Source organism: Penicillium malachiteum (assembly GCF_028827825.1).
Source record: "Penicillium malachiteum strain IBT 17515 chromosome Unknown utg000001l:1.0-8184562.0:1.0-8186909.0, whole genome shotgun sequence".
NCBI lineage: Eukaryota > Fungi > Ascomycota > Eurotiomycetes > Eurotiales > Aspergillaceae > Penicillium > Penicillium malachiteum.
In genome coordinates, this window is record NW_026643094.1 from 2,157,402 (window position 1) to 2,175,884 (window position 18,483).

Consider the following 18,483-nt stretch of genomic DNA (forward strand, 5'->3'; position numbering starts at 1 on the left):
TGCATTGCACCCTCCAGGGCTGACGAATCGGCACTTCTAAGCTCGTTATCACTTATCTGGCTTGGGCTCGTCTGCTCCCCGCGTGCCTTCTGCTTGTGTGCACCCCACCCTTCTTGCCGCCCTCCACAACCACGTTGTCCATGCTTTTCTCATATCCCGTTCGCCTTCCCTGGACATCCTTGCGATCGCTCAGGCCACTCAACCCTTCAAGATACTTTTCAACTACCCGTGCACGTTACACCATCGACATGGGGACCGTGGATACCACCGCTCGGCTTTCGCAGCTGAGAAAGCTGATGCAAGAGCACAAGGTTGATGTGTACAGTATGTCATTGTCATTGTCCTTTTTCTTACTTCTTTCTTCAAAGCTACGCTTTCTAATATTGAAACTTCTCTCAATAGTTGTGCCCTCCGAAGACAGCCACCAGTCTGAGTACATTGCCCCGTGCGATGGTCGTCGAGGTTAGCAAGACCGCCCTCATACCCTCGTCCTAAACCCCTCGGCTTATAATTGATATCTCGAGTACAGAGTTTATTTCCGGTTTCTCTGGTTCCGCCGGTACTGCGGTCGTTTCTATGACCCAGGCTGGTTTGTACACCGATGGACGGTACTTCAACCAGGCCGCCAAACAGCTCGATAGCAACTGGACCCTACTGAAGCGTGGAGTGGAAGGTGTTCCTACTTGGCAAGAATGGTATGATCATATTGAGTTCAGAGGGTTGTAACGAATCGGGGAAACTGAAGATCTTTTAGGACAACGGAGCAAGCTCAGGGCGGAAAGGCCGTCGGTGTCGACCCGTCCTTAATCACTGGCTGTGAGTGTTATCAGTCTCAATTGTCCAGCCAGCATAGCTAACCCGCGATTCTTTAGCTGGCGCACGCAAATTGGCAGAGACCTTGGAGAAGAATGGCTCTTCCTTGGTAGGCATCCAACAGAACCTGGTTGACCTGATCTGGGGCAAGGACCGACCCTCTCGCCCAAGCGAAAAGGTGCGGGCGCACCCGGTGAAGTATGCCGGCAAGACCTTCCAGGATAAGATCGCCGATCTGCGCAAAGATTTGGAATCGAAGAAAAAAGCGGGATTCGTCATCTGTATGATCAGCCTTGTTTGAGTTTCCATGTCTTGTCTGATATCTAACTATGGGTAATAGCAATGCTGGATGAAATTGCTTGGTTGTTCAACCTGCGAGGAACCGAGTACGAAAGTATCTACCGCAAACTTTGAGATCTACAGCAGCTAACTCCCAATAGTATCCCTTACAACCCTGTGTTCTTTTCATACGCTGTCATCACCCCAACCACAGCAGAGCTTTACGTGGAGGAAGAAAAGCTGACCCCAGAGGTGAAGGCTCATCTTGGCAACGATGTGATCATCAAGCCATACGACTCTATCTACGCCGATGCTCAGGCTCTGAGCAGTGCTAGAAGCCAATCTACAGGAGAGGCACCTACCAAGTTCTTGCTGTCTAACAGAGCCTCCTGGGCCCTGAGCCTTGCCCTTGGAGGCGAGGAGCAGGTCGAGGAGTCTCGCAGCCCTATTGGAGATGCCAAGGCTGTTAAGAACGAAGTTGAGTTGGAGGGTATGCGTGCCTGTCACATTCGGGATGGTGCAGCTTTGACCGAATACTTCGCCTGGCTCGAGAATGAGCTCATCAACAAGAAAACCGTTCTCGATGAAGTTGATGCCGCTGATAAGCTGGAGCAGATTCGTTCCAAGCACGAGTTGTTCGCCGGTCTGTCATTTGACACTATTTCGTCCACTGGCCCTAACGGTGCTATCATTCACTACAAGCCTGAGAAGCACAGCTGCGCGATCATCGACCCTAACGCTATCTATCTCTGTGATTCCGGCTGCCAGTACCTTGATGGAACCACCGACACTACCCGAACCTTTCACTTCGGCCAACCTACCGAATTCGAGAAGCGGGCTTTCACCCTGGTCCTTAAGGGCTGCATTGGCATCGATACCGCAGTCTTCCCCAAGGGTACCAGCGGTTTCGCTATTGATGTTCTGGCTCGTCAGCACCTGTGGAAGGAGGGCTTGGACTACCTCCATGGCACCGGCCACGGAGTTGGTTCTTATCTGGTAATTCGTCCCTGAATCAACTCAGAGTAACTTTTCACTGACAGCGTACAGAATGTCCACGAGGGCCCCATGGGCATTGGCATCCGTGTCCAGTACACCGAAGTTCCAATTGCCCCCGGAAACGTGATCTCAGATGGTGCGTGACTTTACTCCACAGATAATTGTTTTTGTTTTAGTACTGACAGGATTTGCAGAACCCGGATACTACGAAGATGGAAAGTTCGGTATTCGTATTGAGAGTAAGCGCCGTTCAGAATCCATGCTCTCATGTTAAATTGCTAATAACCCCATCTTTCTAGACATTATCATGGCTCGCGAAGTCAACCCTCCTCACAACTTCGGTGATAAGCAGTGGATCGGCTTCGAGCACGTTACTATGACCCCTATTGGTCGCAACCTGATTGAGCCATCTTTGCTGAGCGATACTGAGATCAAGTGGGTGAACGACTACCATGCTGAGGTGTGGGACAAGACACACCACTACTTCAACTCGGATGAATTGAGTCAGAAGTGGCTCGAGCGTGAGACCAAGCCCATCTCTAAATAAGTTTATGGTTTCGTGGCATTTGTTTCATCTCATATCATCATATTCATAGGCGGACTCGATCACAAATCACATCTCTAAAATAGAGATGTAAAAACCTCTCCTGAACATCATCATACCGAGTAGATTCAAATAATAAAACATTTTAATTATGAACTCATAAAGAGCATTTGTCGTATCTGTACTATCTGTACTACAATTGTGTACACACAAGAATGTGGCCGCGGAAGCTCATGTGGAGCCCATGACTTCGACTTCCCCATCCCGCCCCGGACACCACTCTGTCAATTGCTCACTTCTCCGCAAGCATTGCCTTCTTCGGCACCTAGACTTTGCGATAGAAGAATGGTCGCAGTTCCTTACCATCAACGCGCATAGCCAACAGAACCTAAAGTTACGCAGTTCCACCTCTGCCCAACAAACGCCCGTTGCGGCCCCGCCTAAGCCCGCCCCTGTCGCAGGCGCCCACGTTCGCGAACAACCACATAAACACCGACGGAAACGACTGCGAAATAATCGGGGATGAGCGGGAGACCTGGCTACGGTAACGGCAACGGTTACGGACGCTCCGATGCCGGCCGGTTTGATGATGGGAGATACGGCAGCAATGAGAGCCTCGGTGTGAACGGGTACGGCGGTCGAGGAGGTAATGGCGCTCCAAATGGAGGAGGCCGAGATCGCCGACCTGGTGGCTACGGTGGATTCTATCCTGAAGCGAATCAATCGCCGTCGCTCTCACCGGGTCCATCGCCAGAACGGAGACGTGATATGTCGGATCGAGAGAGACAGCAATCCTCTTCACAGTCTACTTCGCGGTCACGACCAAGGAACGGGGAATCCGAGAGGAGATACCAGACTGCGAGGGAGAATCAATCGTCGGATAATGGTCGCTATGCGGATACTCGCAGTCGCGAAAGGAACGTGCCTGATGCGCTCCGTCCTGCAGGACCCAACGCTGCACCGCCCAATATTGCATCGCCTAATACTGTGGTATCCAATACCGCAGGGCAACAGTCTGTGGAAGAGGTGCTGCAGGCGATTCAACGCGATTGGGACTTCATGACGGATGCCGAATGCATTCCTGTCAACGTGGCGTTGAATTTGATGGATACGAGCACATTGGGTAAGGCAGATCGAGAGCCGGAGTTTTTGAACATGCATGCTCGGATCCAGAAGACCTTGAAGTCCATTGTGAATGAGCATCACCAGGGATTTAACAGTTCTATCGGAACGTACCACAAGATTCAATCGAATATCTCCAGCTCCCAGAGCCGAGTGCGCAATCTCAGAAACTCCCTGGAGGAGGCAAAGTCTGGATTACTATCAACGAAGCCTGAGCTGAAGGGACTGGCTACGTCTTCTCAGAACTACGATGATATCCTGCAATTGTTCGCACAGATCGAGGAGATCCAGTCTCTTCCAGAGAAGCTCGAGTCTCGAATCTCAGACAAGCGGTTCCTCGCGGCAGTTGAAGTGCTTCACACTGGATTGCGGTTACTGCGGCGCTCTGAGCTAGAGGATATTGGTGCTTTAACGGATATTCGTGCATACTTTAACAATCAAGAGATCTCGCTTACAGATATTTTGATTGAAGAGTTACATGATCATCTATATCTCAAGTCTCCTTATTGCGCAGACCGCTGGAAAGCACCTGTCACTGAGAAAGAGTCGAACCCAAGCAGTTGGTCAGGCAATCGAACTTGGGAACGGCCTGTGTATAGTTTCCTGGCAAAGTTCGACGCTTCTACTCCCATGATTGAAGATGCGTCTCGAAACCCAGAAGCGGACACATTCTCCTACATCCAATTATTGATAGAGGCTTTGAACAAGATGGGTCATCTTGATACCGCTGTGGATCGCATTGAGCAGCGCTTGCCAGTCGAGCTATTCTCGGTAGTTGATAAAACAAATGCCGAGGTTGATGCTCGTTACCCTACTCCGAATCGCAGCTACTCATCACATGATAATCAGCTCAAGTCTAACTTGCCAACGGAAACGATTGAACAGCGCGGTCATGTGCTTTCAGAATTTCTATGGGCTTTGTATGCAAAATTCGAGTCAATTGCGGAGGGGCATCGCGTTGTGCATGATGTTGTCTCAGCGATTGTGGAGCGAGAACACTTAACTAAGAATGATACCCTTGGAGATGGATTTAAGGAATTGTGGAAGCTTCTGCAGAGTGAGGTGAGTTTTTTTCCCTTTACTATTTCTAGTACACCTTTGATTAACATTATCTAGATTCGCTCCCTGTTGCATGACTACCTTGCAACTGATGGAGAGACGTCGTTTAGGACTCGAAGCGAGGAGACAGAAGCTCGGCGTAATTTCTACACAAATAATCGGGATAAGAACAAGGTTTTTACTGTCAGGACCAAAATGATATGCTGGTAGCTAACCTCGACTTAGAAAATGTTCAAATTGTCCGATATTGATCAAAACTCAGAAATGAAAGCTGAGCAAGATGAACTGGACGAAATTCTCAAATCTTCAGTACCTGGTCTTGTGTCTAAATCTAGGCAAAAGGCCTCCGCGACTGATGCAGCACAAGCCAGGCAAGGTAATTCCGGAACGGGTCATAAGATTCTTCTTGAGCCAAGTGTGTTCAATATGAGGCTCTTGCTCCCGCCATCATTGTCATTCATACAGCGCCTCAAAGATATCGTGCCAGTCGATTCCGACATTTCTATGGGCACATTGACCTCCTTCCTTGATGACTTCATGGTTAACGTGTTTCTGCCCCAACTGGATGAGACCATTACGGATCTTTGCACATTAAGCTTCATCGCTGCGGATGCATTCACAGAGGATCCTCAATGGACAAAGGTCTCTCCTCGACCTATTTTCAAGGTAAATCAAAACAATCTCCTTGGTTATTGGAAGTCGTTTGCTAACAAATAATCTTGTAGGGTACGGTCAAGTTCATGACGATTGTGCGAGAGTTCAGCAAAATGCTGTCAAGCATCCCACACGATCAGGCATTCACCCAGCTTTTGATTGATCAGATCGTGACCTACTACGACAAATGTTGTGGATGGTACAAAGGTGAGTCGTTGAACCCCCTCCAAAGTTAGCTTAGTTTTAAACCGACAATCGTCTAGCTATGGTTACCAGAGTGTCTACACGCAACAATGGGGGTGGAGTGAAATTGAAGCCTGCTGCCTTATTTGCTGAATCTGGTGACATCCATGACGTGGTCGATGAATTGTGGAAAGGAGCTGGCTCCAAAAAGCAGACCCTCATTGACACTGTAAGATCACCGAATACCATTCAATTGTCTACTTTTGAATCAATTCTAACAACCACAGGAAATCGATCTCTTGTTGAAGAGAACTGACACAACGCCTTTGGAGCCGTATGATATCATTTCGGACCCGAAGACGGTTGTCGCCCTTTCCCTTCTATACAACAGCATGGTAAGGAACATCTCTTCCGGTGATCACTGGGATTTATCCACTAATATTTCTATAGCAATGGCTGGGCAGTCACCTTGCACAAATCCGACTTGTCGATCCATCTCACGAGCCAAGTTCCTCAAGCTTGACTTCCAATGGCAGACCATCCCGCCGATGGACCCTATTCGGGGCCATGAAGCCTAAGCGCGACAGTATCAGCCAACCGGTGCATCTACCCCTGAACCAAGAGACTGCAGCAGCATTTGATGAAACTGTTCATTCTTTGCACCTGCTTGGATCTAATGCACTCCTGACCCTCCAAATTGATATTCGCTGTGGTGTTATCCATATGCTAACGAGAACGATGTCCGGTCCGAACCCCCCAAATATCCGCAACTCCGAACCCACAACGCCATCCCCAAGCACACTAGATAACTGGTGGCACATCATCATGAACCAACCAACAGCTGCTTCCCCGACCATTCTCCAGTTGAATGGCGACTTGATCGCATTTGACACCAACATCTCTACGTATCTTGGCTCTGCAGAACGCTGGTTCATCACATCTGGCTTAGCAAGATTCATCGATCGCGTCTTTGTCGCCTGTACGCGCTACATTGGCGCCATGAATGAGAACGGCGCTCTGCGTCTACAACTGGATGTCCTTGTTCTTCAACAGAATCTCAAGAACATTATCATCGACCCAACTGCTGATCCAGCCTCGACTATCGACCAGGAGGTAGTCGCGCTACCACGCAGCGCCAAGTTCCTGGATTGGTTCCTTGAAGGCGCAGAGAAGGCCTTGGACTACGCGAGTGAGGAGAAGGGAGCCTTTGCCGCGCAGGGTGACAAGGCCCTCGCTGCTGGCAATGGCGAGCCCTTCACATATGAGGAGCTCCGCATCTTGGTGGAATTGTGTTTCTCGGAGATCTTGCGTGGTCCACGTGGTGCTGAGAATCGGGAAGATTTCATGTCCGCCAGGAAGGCCAGTGCGGATGCGTTGCTTCGTCTGAATGAGGTGATGTGGGATGCACGATAATGGGTTGTACCCGATTCTTGGTCCCATGTCTATCTACTTCATAGCTAGAAATTCACAAATCTTGTTCCCTATTTAATAGCTTCATGATGTCACATTTTGTAAGATGGTGAACGGATTCACAGATAGATCCGAGTCATGGGTAGCACTGACAACATAGATCCCGCGTAAGTGTCTTGGGCATCATCTGATAAGATGACTATCTACGTCAGGAAGTAAATGCCGCCTGAGGAGTAACCTCGAGACGTCATTTCAATGTTGCCGGTGCTTAGCCGCGGAGGGCTGCATGAAGGAACAGTGGTTTGTGCAACACGCCAATGCAATGAAACGTCGATAGAGGGGAATATTGGATGAACTCTATTTAAGCCTTCATGCGTGTCACTCTGTGCCACTCTCTTATCTTTAAAATTGTAGCACACGGGACGTTTCGGTAACCCTTCTACGGGATATGCTAGATTCTATAGGCAAAAGTGCATGTGCATCACCACCAATGTTTTACCATCATGATATGGATCAAGGGAAAATATCGGAGTGTATAAGCACGTGAGTCAATTGCATCATACTGAGATAAAATCTCCTCATATTCAAATGTTGCACATGTGGATATAAATTGTACAAATTTCTTACTACATAGTAGTATTTCATCCGAACCTGAAGGTATCGATGATCTCTAACACCTCAGACTACATCCATAATGCTTGGGAAACTTCTGTTAAAGATCTGCTTAATTGAATCAACCCTTGCCTTTCATCTTCCACTGGAATTCCAGCTTCATCCCAGAAAGGCCTGTCACGGTGCTGATATTATCAGTAATCTGACCGCCATAGGGGAGCATACCAAGAAATGGAATGACGCTCTCAAGGCTACCCATGATGGTAGAGCAGAAGCGAAGGTAGTATTTGACTACTCTATCTCCGCTTTTGGAAAACATGAACACTGATTTTATCATCGAAATCACATAGATCATTATTACTAAAGGCAAAGAGCACCTTAATTTAGTCAAAGCAGCACGCCAGGGACAATGCACCGATCCTACTGATAATCAACATGGCATATGCCAGGCGATAAAAACAGTAGGTTCAGGAAGACCTAGGAACATGATTCAGCTCTCTAGTATTTAACATCATGATTTATAGTTTGTTGAGTTGGAGGAAGAAACCCTGGAGACAATTAAAAGCATGAACAAGACCGTAATCGGCACGTCGAAGCATAGCTTCAGTTCTATTCTTGAGTATGATGAAGATGCCATTAATGTATGTGAATTTTTTTTATTAGTCTTTTCCTGTTAATCTTGACAGTTCGACATCAATTAATATAATCTAATCTTGCATATTAGAATTATCTATTTGGTCTTGTCGGTGCGGTACCGGACTGTCTGCACGAGGTTGCGCCTCTGGTCAACTCTCTGGTGGTTTCTCTCAAGACAACTGTTGAGGCATATGGGGAATATTCATAGATAAATTGGCTCCAGTTGCGAGTTTGTATTCTCACTGGACATGAATGTGAGAAGGTGTATCTTGGAGAGTCGTATTGTTAATGATGATCAGTCCGAATAATGGGCCAGCGAAGTAGATGATCAAAGTGTATGTGCTCACTGTACTTATTATCAATATGGAATACAATGAGTAAAAGCTGAAATTAAACTTGAGGCTGGAGGAATAAATTCATGAAATACACCTCAAATCCAGCTGCAAGTTGAGATTTCGCGATGTTTCCAAGTTAAGGACAAAATGAAAACGACATTAGATCATTCTCCTGTCTCTCTGCAAAAGGGGAGATTTTCTGGAAACTTTAACATCAACAAACCAACTGCTACACAGTCAATCGCCATGTTTGTTCCATACAAGCCAAGTGAACCCCGAAAACCTGGTCGATAATCTGGTGGTAATGCCAATAGGTTAATTCCTTTATACGTAATCCATTTATCATCTGAACTCAGACCGTAATACATTGGCTTTAAGTGATTTCCTGTTCCACTGGCAGTAAAGGAATCCCTGGTGGGATGGTTGGTCACATGAGGGCCGAGAAGAAAAGTGCCTGATCCAGTATGTAGCTTATTGGAGTCGGATGGATCGAAATGAAAATGACCAGCATACTTAATGTCAAGCTTGAAGTCACAGGAGCCTGTGAGCGCATCCCATATCATAACGGTTTTATCGTCTGACGCTGATGCAATTCGACTTCCATCGTGTGACCATGCAAGGGACCAGATCCGGTCTCTGTGTCCCTCAATTACCAGTTTACACTGGCCAGACTGATCCCAAATTCGGATATTATGTTGTCCTGAGGTTGAAACAAGATATCCAGTTGATGACCATGATAAATCCGGGAAACTATTTAGGGGATTGTCAAGAATCTTGCTCGACTTGGTTATGAGATCATAAATCACAATATTGTCACAGAGCGGGGATATGAGTGCAACTTGGCTCCCATCATATGACCATGCAAGAATACGTCTCAGGTTGATAGTATCGGTTCTTGCTCGCTGCTGGCTGGTATATTCTTCCGGCAGTTGAAAATCGTTCGAAGCCCCGGTTGCGAAGTTCCAGGCTCTCAATGCCCCATCGCTCGAAACCCATGCAATCTGGGCCCCATCATGCGACCAAGCGAGACCAACTACTTCTGCATTTGAAATTTCTGGGAGTGTTGATACACATTCCAGTTGATCCGTGGTGAGGCTCCAGATCTTTACTGTTCCGAAATCCGATCCAGATGCTATATGATCTCCGTCGGGTGACCATGCAATACACTCGATATTCTCATCGTCTTCGAACTCTCGGGTGCATTCCCCAGTCGCAAGATCCCATATAGTTACGCTCTTGTTCTCGAAATTTGATCTTGGTGCTATCACGACAGAGCTACCATCTCTTGACCACTCCATATCTATGGCCTGTGAATTTTGCGAGGAATTGGTAACAGTCGTGTCCCAGATTTTTATGGTCTCATCACATGAAGCTGAGACTATTCTGGTTCCATCGGGAGACCAGAGCAGCGTATTAACCTCATCAGTGTGTCCGTCATAAGTCGATTGCAAATGACCGGTATTTGAGTCCCGGATTTCGAAATCTACCCCGGTGTTTGCGGCAATGCTACCACCGCTGCACCGGAATAAGGTCATAGAATCGGGGTATCCTCCGGGCCAAAAGATGGAAATGCACTGATCAATGTATTCTCCAGTAGTATTCCACACCATTTTCATGCCATCCGAGGAGGAAGAGGATATCAATTTCCCGTCGCTAGACCATGAACAGTTCACCACTATGTCCTCATGTCCCTCAAGAATTGATATACACACCCCGGAAGCTGCATTCCAAAGTCTGAGGGACTTGTCTTCTGAGCAAGTTGCAATTTGCTGCCCATCTTCTGACCATTTGACATAAGAAACGTCACTACTGTGCCCCTCAAGCACGGAGATTTGTCGACCAGTTGAATCCCAGACTGTAACAGTATTGTCAACGGAGGGGCACGCTATGTGTCCATTGCATGAGCAAGTAATCTTGTCTGTTTCATAGCTGTCGTCCATTTCTAGTCTCAAGGTGCATATATCGTCTACTGGGTCCCAGAATTCGACGGTGGGTGAGTCTGGTGTTTTGTCAATAAAGCATGCAATCCTCCCTTTCAGTAGCCAGACGGGGGAATGTTGGGCTTTGTTGTCAAATTGAAGTGTGTTTATACAAAGCTGTGAGACCGGATCCCAAATATTCACCCAATTCCCGGAAACTGATGCGATCAATCCATCGGATGACCAGAAAACCTTTTGTACTTTTTCCGCAAAATGCTCTTCTTCTCTCAGAGTTGATACACACTCGCCTGTGGACGAGTCCCAAATCTTTATTGTCATATCATCTGATGCTGATGCGATTTGAGTCTCGTCAGGGGACCAAGCGACATCATTCACACTCCCAGAATGACCCTCAAGTGTATTGAGGCAAGAACTCCAATCATGGGCCATTTTTGTTGTAGTTGTTACCCATTCTGGCAGCTCGTGCTCGAAATTTGCTCTGGTCAAACTTTTGGTGGGAGAGAAAAAAGGGCAGAGCAATAGAGCTGTAGAGGGCTTTGCTCAATTGTAGTCATGTGATAATGCATGAATCGAGATTCATCTGCAACAAGGTTGAACAGTTCGGTCTCCCTGGATGCTTGCTAGGACGACATTGACACATCTTTAGCGAATATAAACTTGAATACAGTGAGCAGGGTACGCGAGCTAACCTTGAGTATATTCTCGAGTTTTGCAATAGCCTTAGTTCCGTATGGAATGTTTCCAAGGAGACTGAGCGCCTCCAGCCAGTATATGAACTTCTGTTTGAGGAATTGATGCACAGGTCCAGCGTCATCAAGTTCATCATATTCTCCCGTGAGAGAATGGTATTCTTCAAGATGGTCTATCCAATAGACACATGAGTAGGATGATGATGCAAGGGGATCTGGGTAGGGCTTTTGGACTCTTTCGATGGGAAACCCTGGTTCTTTGAGTCGATAAATATCTCGTCGAAGTGTTTGAGACATAATATACAGAGATCTTGAAAGAATTGAGTGATGCTGAGTTACTCCTATAGGAATCTCATCGATGGCTTCCTGCGTGAGGAAATCCTGGACGGACTGGTGGACAAGAAGAACAAGATCTCCCCGGATTGTCAGGAATGAGCCACAACGCCTAATAATCTCAACCAGGGCATTATCATCATCCGACAATTCTTCGGGGAAATCGGCAAATGATGTCAGTTCGCTCAATGTGAGAGGCTGATACACAGTCGAGACGATGGCTAAAATTTCCTTGCAAAGTGTCGCATCTTCGGAGGCTGTGATATGTTTTATCATTCTTCGGTAAAGGCCATAAAGACCACGAGGCAAAGTATTCAAAACTGATAGCGTTCGCCATCGCGTTGTTGAGGGTTTGCTGAGCTCCTGACAAGCTAAAGCGACCCAGAGAAATGTGCCTTATGATTTTTCCGAGAGTTTTTGTCGAACCTGATCACCTATTTTGCTGCCATACTTCTTAATCCGAGCCAAATGAAGGACTTTATGTTGAATGTATCTTTCGACGGCATCTGAAATGGATGATTCATTCAATTCGAGACAAAGTTTGGTTCCAGGAGCATCTTGAAGGCTCTCCTCAATCTCAGGCCAGTTGCGGCTGGTAACTATCCATTTGACATGCGGGTAGCAAGATGACATCCGGCAAATAAGATCCAGAAGGGGATGTAAGTCCCCGACACATTCGTCCAGCGCATCGATGAATAGAAACGTAGGTTGCAGGCGTTGATCTTCCAGAATCGCTGTCAAGATCTTGGACAAAGCTTGCCAGGAATTAGCATCTTGGAAAAGTCTCTTTCCCATCTTATCATACTCCTGTCTCACATGCGAGAGAAGCGAGGGTTGTTTTTCAACAAGTAGATACATCAACCCCCGCAGAACTGACGTCGCACTGTTTATGCGTGCATCGGACGCCTGGCAGAAGAAATATGCGACATTTGCTGGTGAAGATTCGGTCAAATGATCAATAATACCGCATAGCAGCATTGTTTTCCCTTTCCCCGGGTCGCCCTTGATCCATAGAAGGTGCACTTCCATGGAGTCGCGCCATTCCTTGAATTCACTGTTGTCCAGAATCCATGCGTAAGAGTCCTTCAGCAAGCCACCTTTAATGTCCTCGATGCGGTCCTTGTCGTGACGTGGATTTGTAGTTGCAAGATCATGGAGGCACGCCTGGTTCAACGTCGCTTCTGAGGGATCTGATTTGGGACGACATAATATGTGCACGTTAGCGCCAGTGGTCAACTTGGCGTTCTTGACTTCAACCCACCAGATGAGTGAGAATGAAAATCTCCATGATTCACTCCAATCTGAGATCCATCGTTTTGACCTTGAAACACTATTTGCGTTTGTGCCATGGCGACTGGGATAGTAGCTGTGGTCCGTGTACAAGCCCCACCCGTGTTCAAGGCCCTTCAAGACCTTGGGAACGTTGACTTTGTGAAATAGACTCGGATCGAAATATCCGGCTTAAGCTCTGGAGTATGGCCCAACTGGTCAGTTTTGTCTGCGCTTGGTATGTAAGTAGCATGGTGCACCACTTGGGCAGTCAGGTTGTCAAGGCCTGACAAGTGGCTAGCGTCTTCCGTGCGGCTGAGGATGTAATATCGACCCCTCCATGTTACCCCGCACTCATATGACCTGCATTGGAATAGACCTAAGCCATATTGTTCTTATATGTCAATAGTAGGCATAACATGGTTGTCGAAAGGTAGTTTCGGGAGTAAACAAAGTCAAGCTTCTGGTGGGGCTCTTTCAGGTAACACAGCTTGACTGTTACAGGCACAACATTGAATCCCTGGAGTTTGCCTGCATCAATGTGATTGGATAAGATGTACCACTACCTTCAAGTTTATAATCCTACTAGTAGGACTCGAGTAGACCCAAGGTTGGCGTAAACATTTTGAAAAAAGTTCTGGTATTGTTCAGCTTGAAGTTATATTATACCCACTTGGCCTCCAGTCAAATCAGACCCAACCCAGCCTAAATTTCGCCGAACCACCTAGTATTAATAGACGAAAATAAACAAAAAAAAGTCCATCATCTGCAGGATAACTAAATGCATAATAAATGAGGAGAAGAGAGTAACAGCAAATAAAGAGAAAAAGAAGCCCAAACCTAGTGCCAGTGGTGGCACTATGGTATAGGAACTATCAAGGTCAGAATTGATCGAGAGTGTGAGAGTTGCAGACGAACCAGGATCAAGAGTGGAAAAGGGAAAAGGAAAAGGGAAGATGAAAAGAAATTGGTTCCTCCTAACGGGACGAGAAAAGCAGAAAAAGAAGAAGGACAATGAGGGTATGTACAAAATCCTAGCCGTCGTATCACATTGAAGAACACCAAAGAGAAAAAAAAGAAAACCAAGGAACACCGAAAACACCACACTGATATTACCACACAGGCATAGACCGCCGCACAGGCATGAATCACCACACAGATGTGAATCACCGCACAGGCATGAATCACCGCATAGGTATGAATCACCACATAGATATAGACCACCGTATAGGCATTAACCCCACCGCACAGGCATGAATCACCGCACAGGTATGATTTGCCAAATGGGCATGATTTATTGCACTAAAAAACAGAGAATCTACTCCAGGCTCAGGGGTTCGAAGTCCTTGGTATCGTCGAAGTCATCAAAGTCGAGGCCAGCCTCGCGGCAACGGTGAAGCCACTTAGCGCCAAGGTCGCTACGACGGTTAATCTCAGCCTTCCACTTGGTGTTAGTGGCAGTGAGTTCACTGATGGCGTGATTAAGGGTAAGGCCCTGCGCCTCAAAACGGGACTCGATGTTCTTGCGGTCATCCTGAAGTTGGACGATGTATTCGATGGCGCGCTGTAGGATTGCACCCTTGTTCTTGTCGCAGTTAGGGACCAGACGAGCGATCTGGTTAATACCTTCGTTGATGGCCTCACGACGGCGTCGCTCAACTGAAAGAGTTTTTAGGTTAGATAAGAAAATATTTGACGAGGTTTTCCAAGGGTGGTTTGTAGGTTTAAAACTAACCTTCCTTGTGGTTGTTCTTGCGGATCTGGTGCCACTCAGGGGAGCCGACAGTAGGCTTCTGGTTCATGCTCTGAGCCTCGCGAGCAGCATACACAGCGGCAGCAGTAGAGTTGTGGCCATGGGTAGGTCCCATGGGCTGTCCCATATCATCGCCAAAGTTCAAGCCAGAGGTCAAGTTGTTGGCGTCGAAGGCCGCATCAGGAGGTGGCGGGTACTTGTGCTGAGGCGCATGCGCAGCAAGAGCAGCCTTAGCGTTGGCGGTAAGAGCATTATCGTCGGAGAGACCATTCTGAGGACCAACGTGCTGAAGAATTTGCTGGTCAATGTTGAGCTCGGAGCCGGTGTTGGGCAGGCCGTGCTCGTAGTTGAGCGAGTGCCCGAAGTTGTGCTGGTTATCACCCATGCTGCCGTTACTGCCGTGAGAAGAACGATTCAGGCGGGTCGGGTCGTGGCCCAAGTCGTCGGAATCCTCACGCTTGCGTTTGTGGACGTGGCTATCGGGGCTGTTCATGGATGGATCAGACATGATAATCGAGGAAAGCCTAACGTGGGAGGGTTAGTCATCGGAAGAGGGGAAGGAAAAAGATCAAGCACAAGACAAATGACTCGGGACACATAAAGTGAGTACAGCAATCAGGGAGGTCATTGAAGTGTTGATCTAGTGAAGGAAATGGCTAGGCGAATTTTCTGACCCCGAGAGGATGGATCATCACTCTCTTGAGTAGTAGAAAATAAGAAACGCGTGAAGCCGACGCGACCGTAAGAACGGGATGTTCAACGGGTCGTCAGGATCAATTCAAGCCATCGTGGATAAGGGGTATAGCCATCAAATATGTCGCGTTGACCCATCGGCAGGCACATGACGGCTCATATATTCTTTTTTGAGGCTCTGTCGCACGCCATAAAGGCGACGCGAAGATATCACAGGCGCGTCATGGCTGTGGGCGACCGGTGGTTGGAATCAGGCAAGGGATAGGAATCAACGTTGAGATAGGTCTTGATGACTTCATAACGTGACCCGGTGAGGTTGGAATAAGGGACGGGAGAAGGGAAAGAGATAGTAGAGATTTGTTACCTTGGATGATCCTCTTTTATCACCTGACAGGAAGTCACCTGCCACGGACAATAACAAGAACCAAGTCACGTTGTTCGCGATATGCGAACTTCAAGAAAAAGACCCCAAATTTCAGGGATATGAAGTCGGGATTGATGAATCCTAGGGGAGAAGTTTGAAATACCAATCAGCTCGAAAAAGCCGATTTAATTTGTAAAGGGACGCGAATTTGAGGATTCGTCGAGTCGAGGTGAACTCACGTGGATGGGAAGAGGAGAAGAGTGGGTACGGAGACGCAAGATGACCAAAAGCGCAACAGTCTGAGATCACCTGACTTTATCATAAAACAATAGGTAACAGTGGTTAGAATTATGCCCGCAGCCTCTATCTACTTTCTCATTATATGAACTATTTTTGATTCCCACATATTTTCTTTTTCTTACTTATTTACTATTTACTGATCTTCCCTTATTCTTCAACTTTCTATCTTGTCAACATCACTCTGTCATGTGCAATAGTCCCGTGCCCCTCACACACACTTCGAGATCTGATCATCTAATTGGTTAATCAGCTATACCATCACGTGTAATCATCGGGCACGGACCATTTTATTACCGGATTAGGTAAAGGAAAGTGCACTATTTCGGGATTGAAGTATAGACAACGATAAGCAAGGTACATTTTAACGTGAGGTGGAATTTCCCAGTTTTTGATCTTGTTTCTTAACTTTTTGTAAGTTGTATCTTTGGGATCATTGATATCTTCCTGGTTCTCCACATTTGACCTATCACATGTTTCATCTTCCCTGGTGGATCCTGGGGTTGCACTGGGGCTAGACCTTTGACTATTTAGTTCAATGTTGTATGTAAAGGATCGCCTGGTCATAAGACCCCCAAATTTAAAGTGGATGTGTTTTGCAGAAAAAAAGGCGATCTTTCGATCATCCAGGAAAAAGGATCTACAGAGTATAGATATCTGGAGGGTGGGAAGAAGAATTAAAAAAAGTGAAGAAAATCGAATCAAATCAAACCATCATGGATTCAGTCAACTCAAAGCTGGTGGTGTAGTATGATTCTGTATGGACATGAATAAAAAATCCAAAGAATTCTACTGGTCTAATCCCCCGCTTTATTAGTCTACAGAAGAATCCGTTTCATAAGTACAATCACCCTGCAACTAAAAGGTCATACTAGTAAGTTGTAGGAAAACCACCCCACATAGACAAAACCTCCTTATTTCCACTGACGCGTTTCGTCTCGGAGTGTCTCACTTCACACGACGAATACCAAACACCATTTTCGGATCTGCCGTAGTATCCGCGAAACAAATACCTTCTTCTTGCGCACCAAGTTGATCCCAGCAGAGGATCTTCACCTCCATCTGATTCTCCGCTTGTACTCCCTCCCGTGACTCGGACCCGGCCCGTTGCGTCACCGTAAGAACGGTGCTGGTCCCCGCATATAACGCCGGTGGCTTGGTATCATCTGCCGCCGGCTCCTCGCCGGATCGATTAGCGAAGACGATCACCACCTGTTTCGGTTTCTGTCTCAGCTGAGTGGACGGGGATCTTGCCTCCCCATCCTTCTCATCCACATTTCTTGCATGCTGCATCTCTTTCTCCATGAGGGGCATGAACCGTTGTAGCCAGTAATTGAATGTTTCCATATCTGGGTTGTCCTTCAAAGCGGCCAAGGCGGCGCGGTCGTGCATGGTTAGCCATGCCATGGAGAGAATCACAAGCTGAGAACGCGAGTCAAAGACACGGGAGGCGAACTCGAAGGCTGTGAAGGGGGCTTCGAATTTGTAAGGATTGATATCCATACAAATCCCGAATGATGTCGCCACTTTTCCCTGGTATGATAGTGGCTCTTGCTCGGAACTTAATGCATCCGGCCTTACATGTACATCATTCTCCTTTTGCCTGACCTCGCTTGCATCTGCATTTCCCTCTCGGCGAATATTGCCCACGAGATCGGTCGCTGCAGTAGCGGATTCACGCTGTGCATCCCGCGAACGGAACTCAAGCTCGTGGAACCCCCGCTCCACATTTCCTTCTGCAGCCCAGGTCTCATCGGTGAAATACAGGAAGCACTTGCGGTAGTTCTGAAGGACCTCTCCATGCTCGTTGACTATGAGAAGAGAGTTGTAGTATTTCGTCGACTCAGTGTCGCCATCTTTGAGAGTTTCAATCTCCGGATACCCAATACAGACTTTGCAGTTTAGACGCTTTGCAGTCTCACGCGCCCATTCCGCACTGGGGCCTGTCCCTGCAGGCTCAAGAAATGGTTTAATAGCCTCTGCTGATGGAAAGTTGTAGCCTGAAGGGGATATTGTTAGCACATGATAATTTTCAGTGTAAAAACGAGAATCTAATCCAAGTATATCAAGGATGACCATAAACTTACCAGTTAGCGCCAACTCAGGCAAAACCAAAACATCAGGTCTCAACTGTTCAATGTCGGCTGAAAGACAAGTGCCGAATACAGAATTCAAGGTCCCACGAGGATAGGATGAAATGGTCTTGCCTCTAGCAAGGATCTCATTCGCACGTCGAATATTACCTTCGACATCGCCCAATTTCGGCGCGAATTGAAGTGTTGCAATGCGCATGTTCAAGCAAGGGGATCTTGAGAATTTTCTCAACGGGTGGATGAACTGATTGGATGAGAGGTAATTGCCAGCTCGTGGAACCTGGGATAGCTGGGATTTCAAACACAACTTGATCGTATATTGTTTCCAGGGAAGTGATATGAATGCCATGCAGAGATTGGGCCCCTGTCTTATACCTGGGCCCTGACGAAGGCTCCAACGGGAGTACGT

General features: G+C 47.2%; 6 protein-coding genes across 6 annotated transcripts; 3 read left to right on the forward strand and 3 right to left on the reverse strand.

Moving 5' to 3' along the window:
• Window positions 1-140: 140 nt before the first annotated feature.
• ampp (aminopeptidase P) lies at window positions 141-2,635 on the forward strand (the record flags this gene model as incomplete). Its single annotated transcript, XM_057084244.1, has 10 exons — window positions 141-324; window positions 403-462; window positions 530-695; window positions 755-816; window positions 873-1,094; window positions 1,154-1,199; window positions 1,254-2,088; window positions 2,140-2,224; window positions 2,283-2,327; window positions 2,388-2,635. 10 exons carry the CDS (start codon window positions 141-143, stop codon window positions 2,633-2,635), a joined length of 1,953 nt encoding a protein of 650 aa, XP_056950393.1.
• Window positions 2,636-3,154: 519 nt separating this feature from the next.
• On the forward strand, window positions 3,155-7,063 carry N7483_000807 (exocyst subunit SEC8; the record flags this gene model as incomplete). The annotated part of the gene is made up of 7 exons (XM_057084245.1): window positions 3,155-4,816; window positions 4,871-4,987; window positions 5,039-5,479; window positions 5,539-5,674; window positions 5,731-5,879; window positions 5,938-6,045; window positions 6,101-7,063. 7 exons carry the CDS (start codon window positions 3,155-3,157, stop codon window positions 7,061-7,063), a joined length of 3,576 nt encoding a protein of 1,191 aa, XP_056950394.1.
• A 691-nt stretch (window positions 7,064-7,754) lies between these two features.
• On the forward strand, window positions 7,755-8,516 carry N7483_000808 (uncharacterized protein; the record flags this gene model as incomplete). Its single annotated transcript, XM_057084246.1, has 3 exons — window positions 7,755-7,955; window positions 8,197-8,313; window positions 8,397-8,516. The coding sequence occupies 3 exons, from the start codon at window positions 7,755-7,757 to the stop codon at window positions 8,514-8,516; spliced, it is 438 nt and encodes a 145-aa protein (XP_056950395.1).
• Window positions 8,517-8,547: 31 nt separating this feature from the next.
• Window positions 8,548-11,012, reverse strand: N7483_000809 (WD40 repeat domain-containing protein; the record flags this gene model as incomplete). The annotated part of the gene is made up of 2 exons (XM_057084247.1): window positions 8,548-8,654; window positions 8,867-11,012. 2 exons carry the CDS (start codon window positions 11,010-11,012, stop codon window positions 8,548-8,550), a joined length of 2,253 nt encoding a protein of 750 aa, XP_056950396.1.
• A 3,180-nt stretch (window positions 11,013-14,192) lies between these two features.
• Window positions 14,193-15,135, reverse strand: N7483_000810 (basic helix-loop-helix domain-containing protein; the record flags this gene model as incomplete). Its single annotated transcript, XM_057084248.1, has 2 exons — window positions 14,193-14,533; window positions 14,610-15,135. The coding sequence occupies 2 exons, from the start codon at window positions 15,133-15,135 to the stop codon at window positions 14,193-14,195; spliced, it is 867 nt and encodes a 288-aa protein (XP_056950397.1).
• Window positions 15,136-16,929: 1,794 nt separating this feature from the next.
• Window positions 16,930-18,273, reverse strand: N7483_000811 (putative protein N-terminal asparagine amidohydrolase; the record flags this gene model as incomplete). Its single annotated transcript, XM_057084249.1, has 2 exons — window positions 16,930-17,981; window positions 18,069-18,273. 2 exons carry the CDS (start codon window positions 18,271-18,273, stop codon window positions 16,930-16,932), a joined length of 1,257 nt encoding a protein of 418 aa, XP_056950398.1.
• Between the last annotated feature and the right edge of the window lie 210 nt (window positions 18,274-18,483).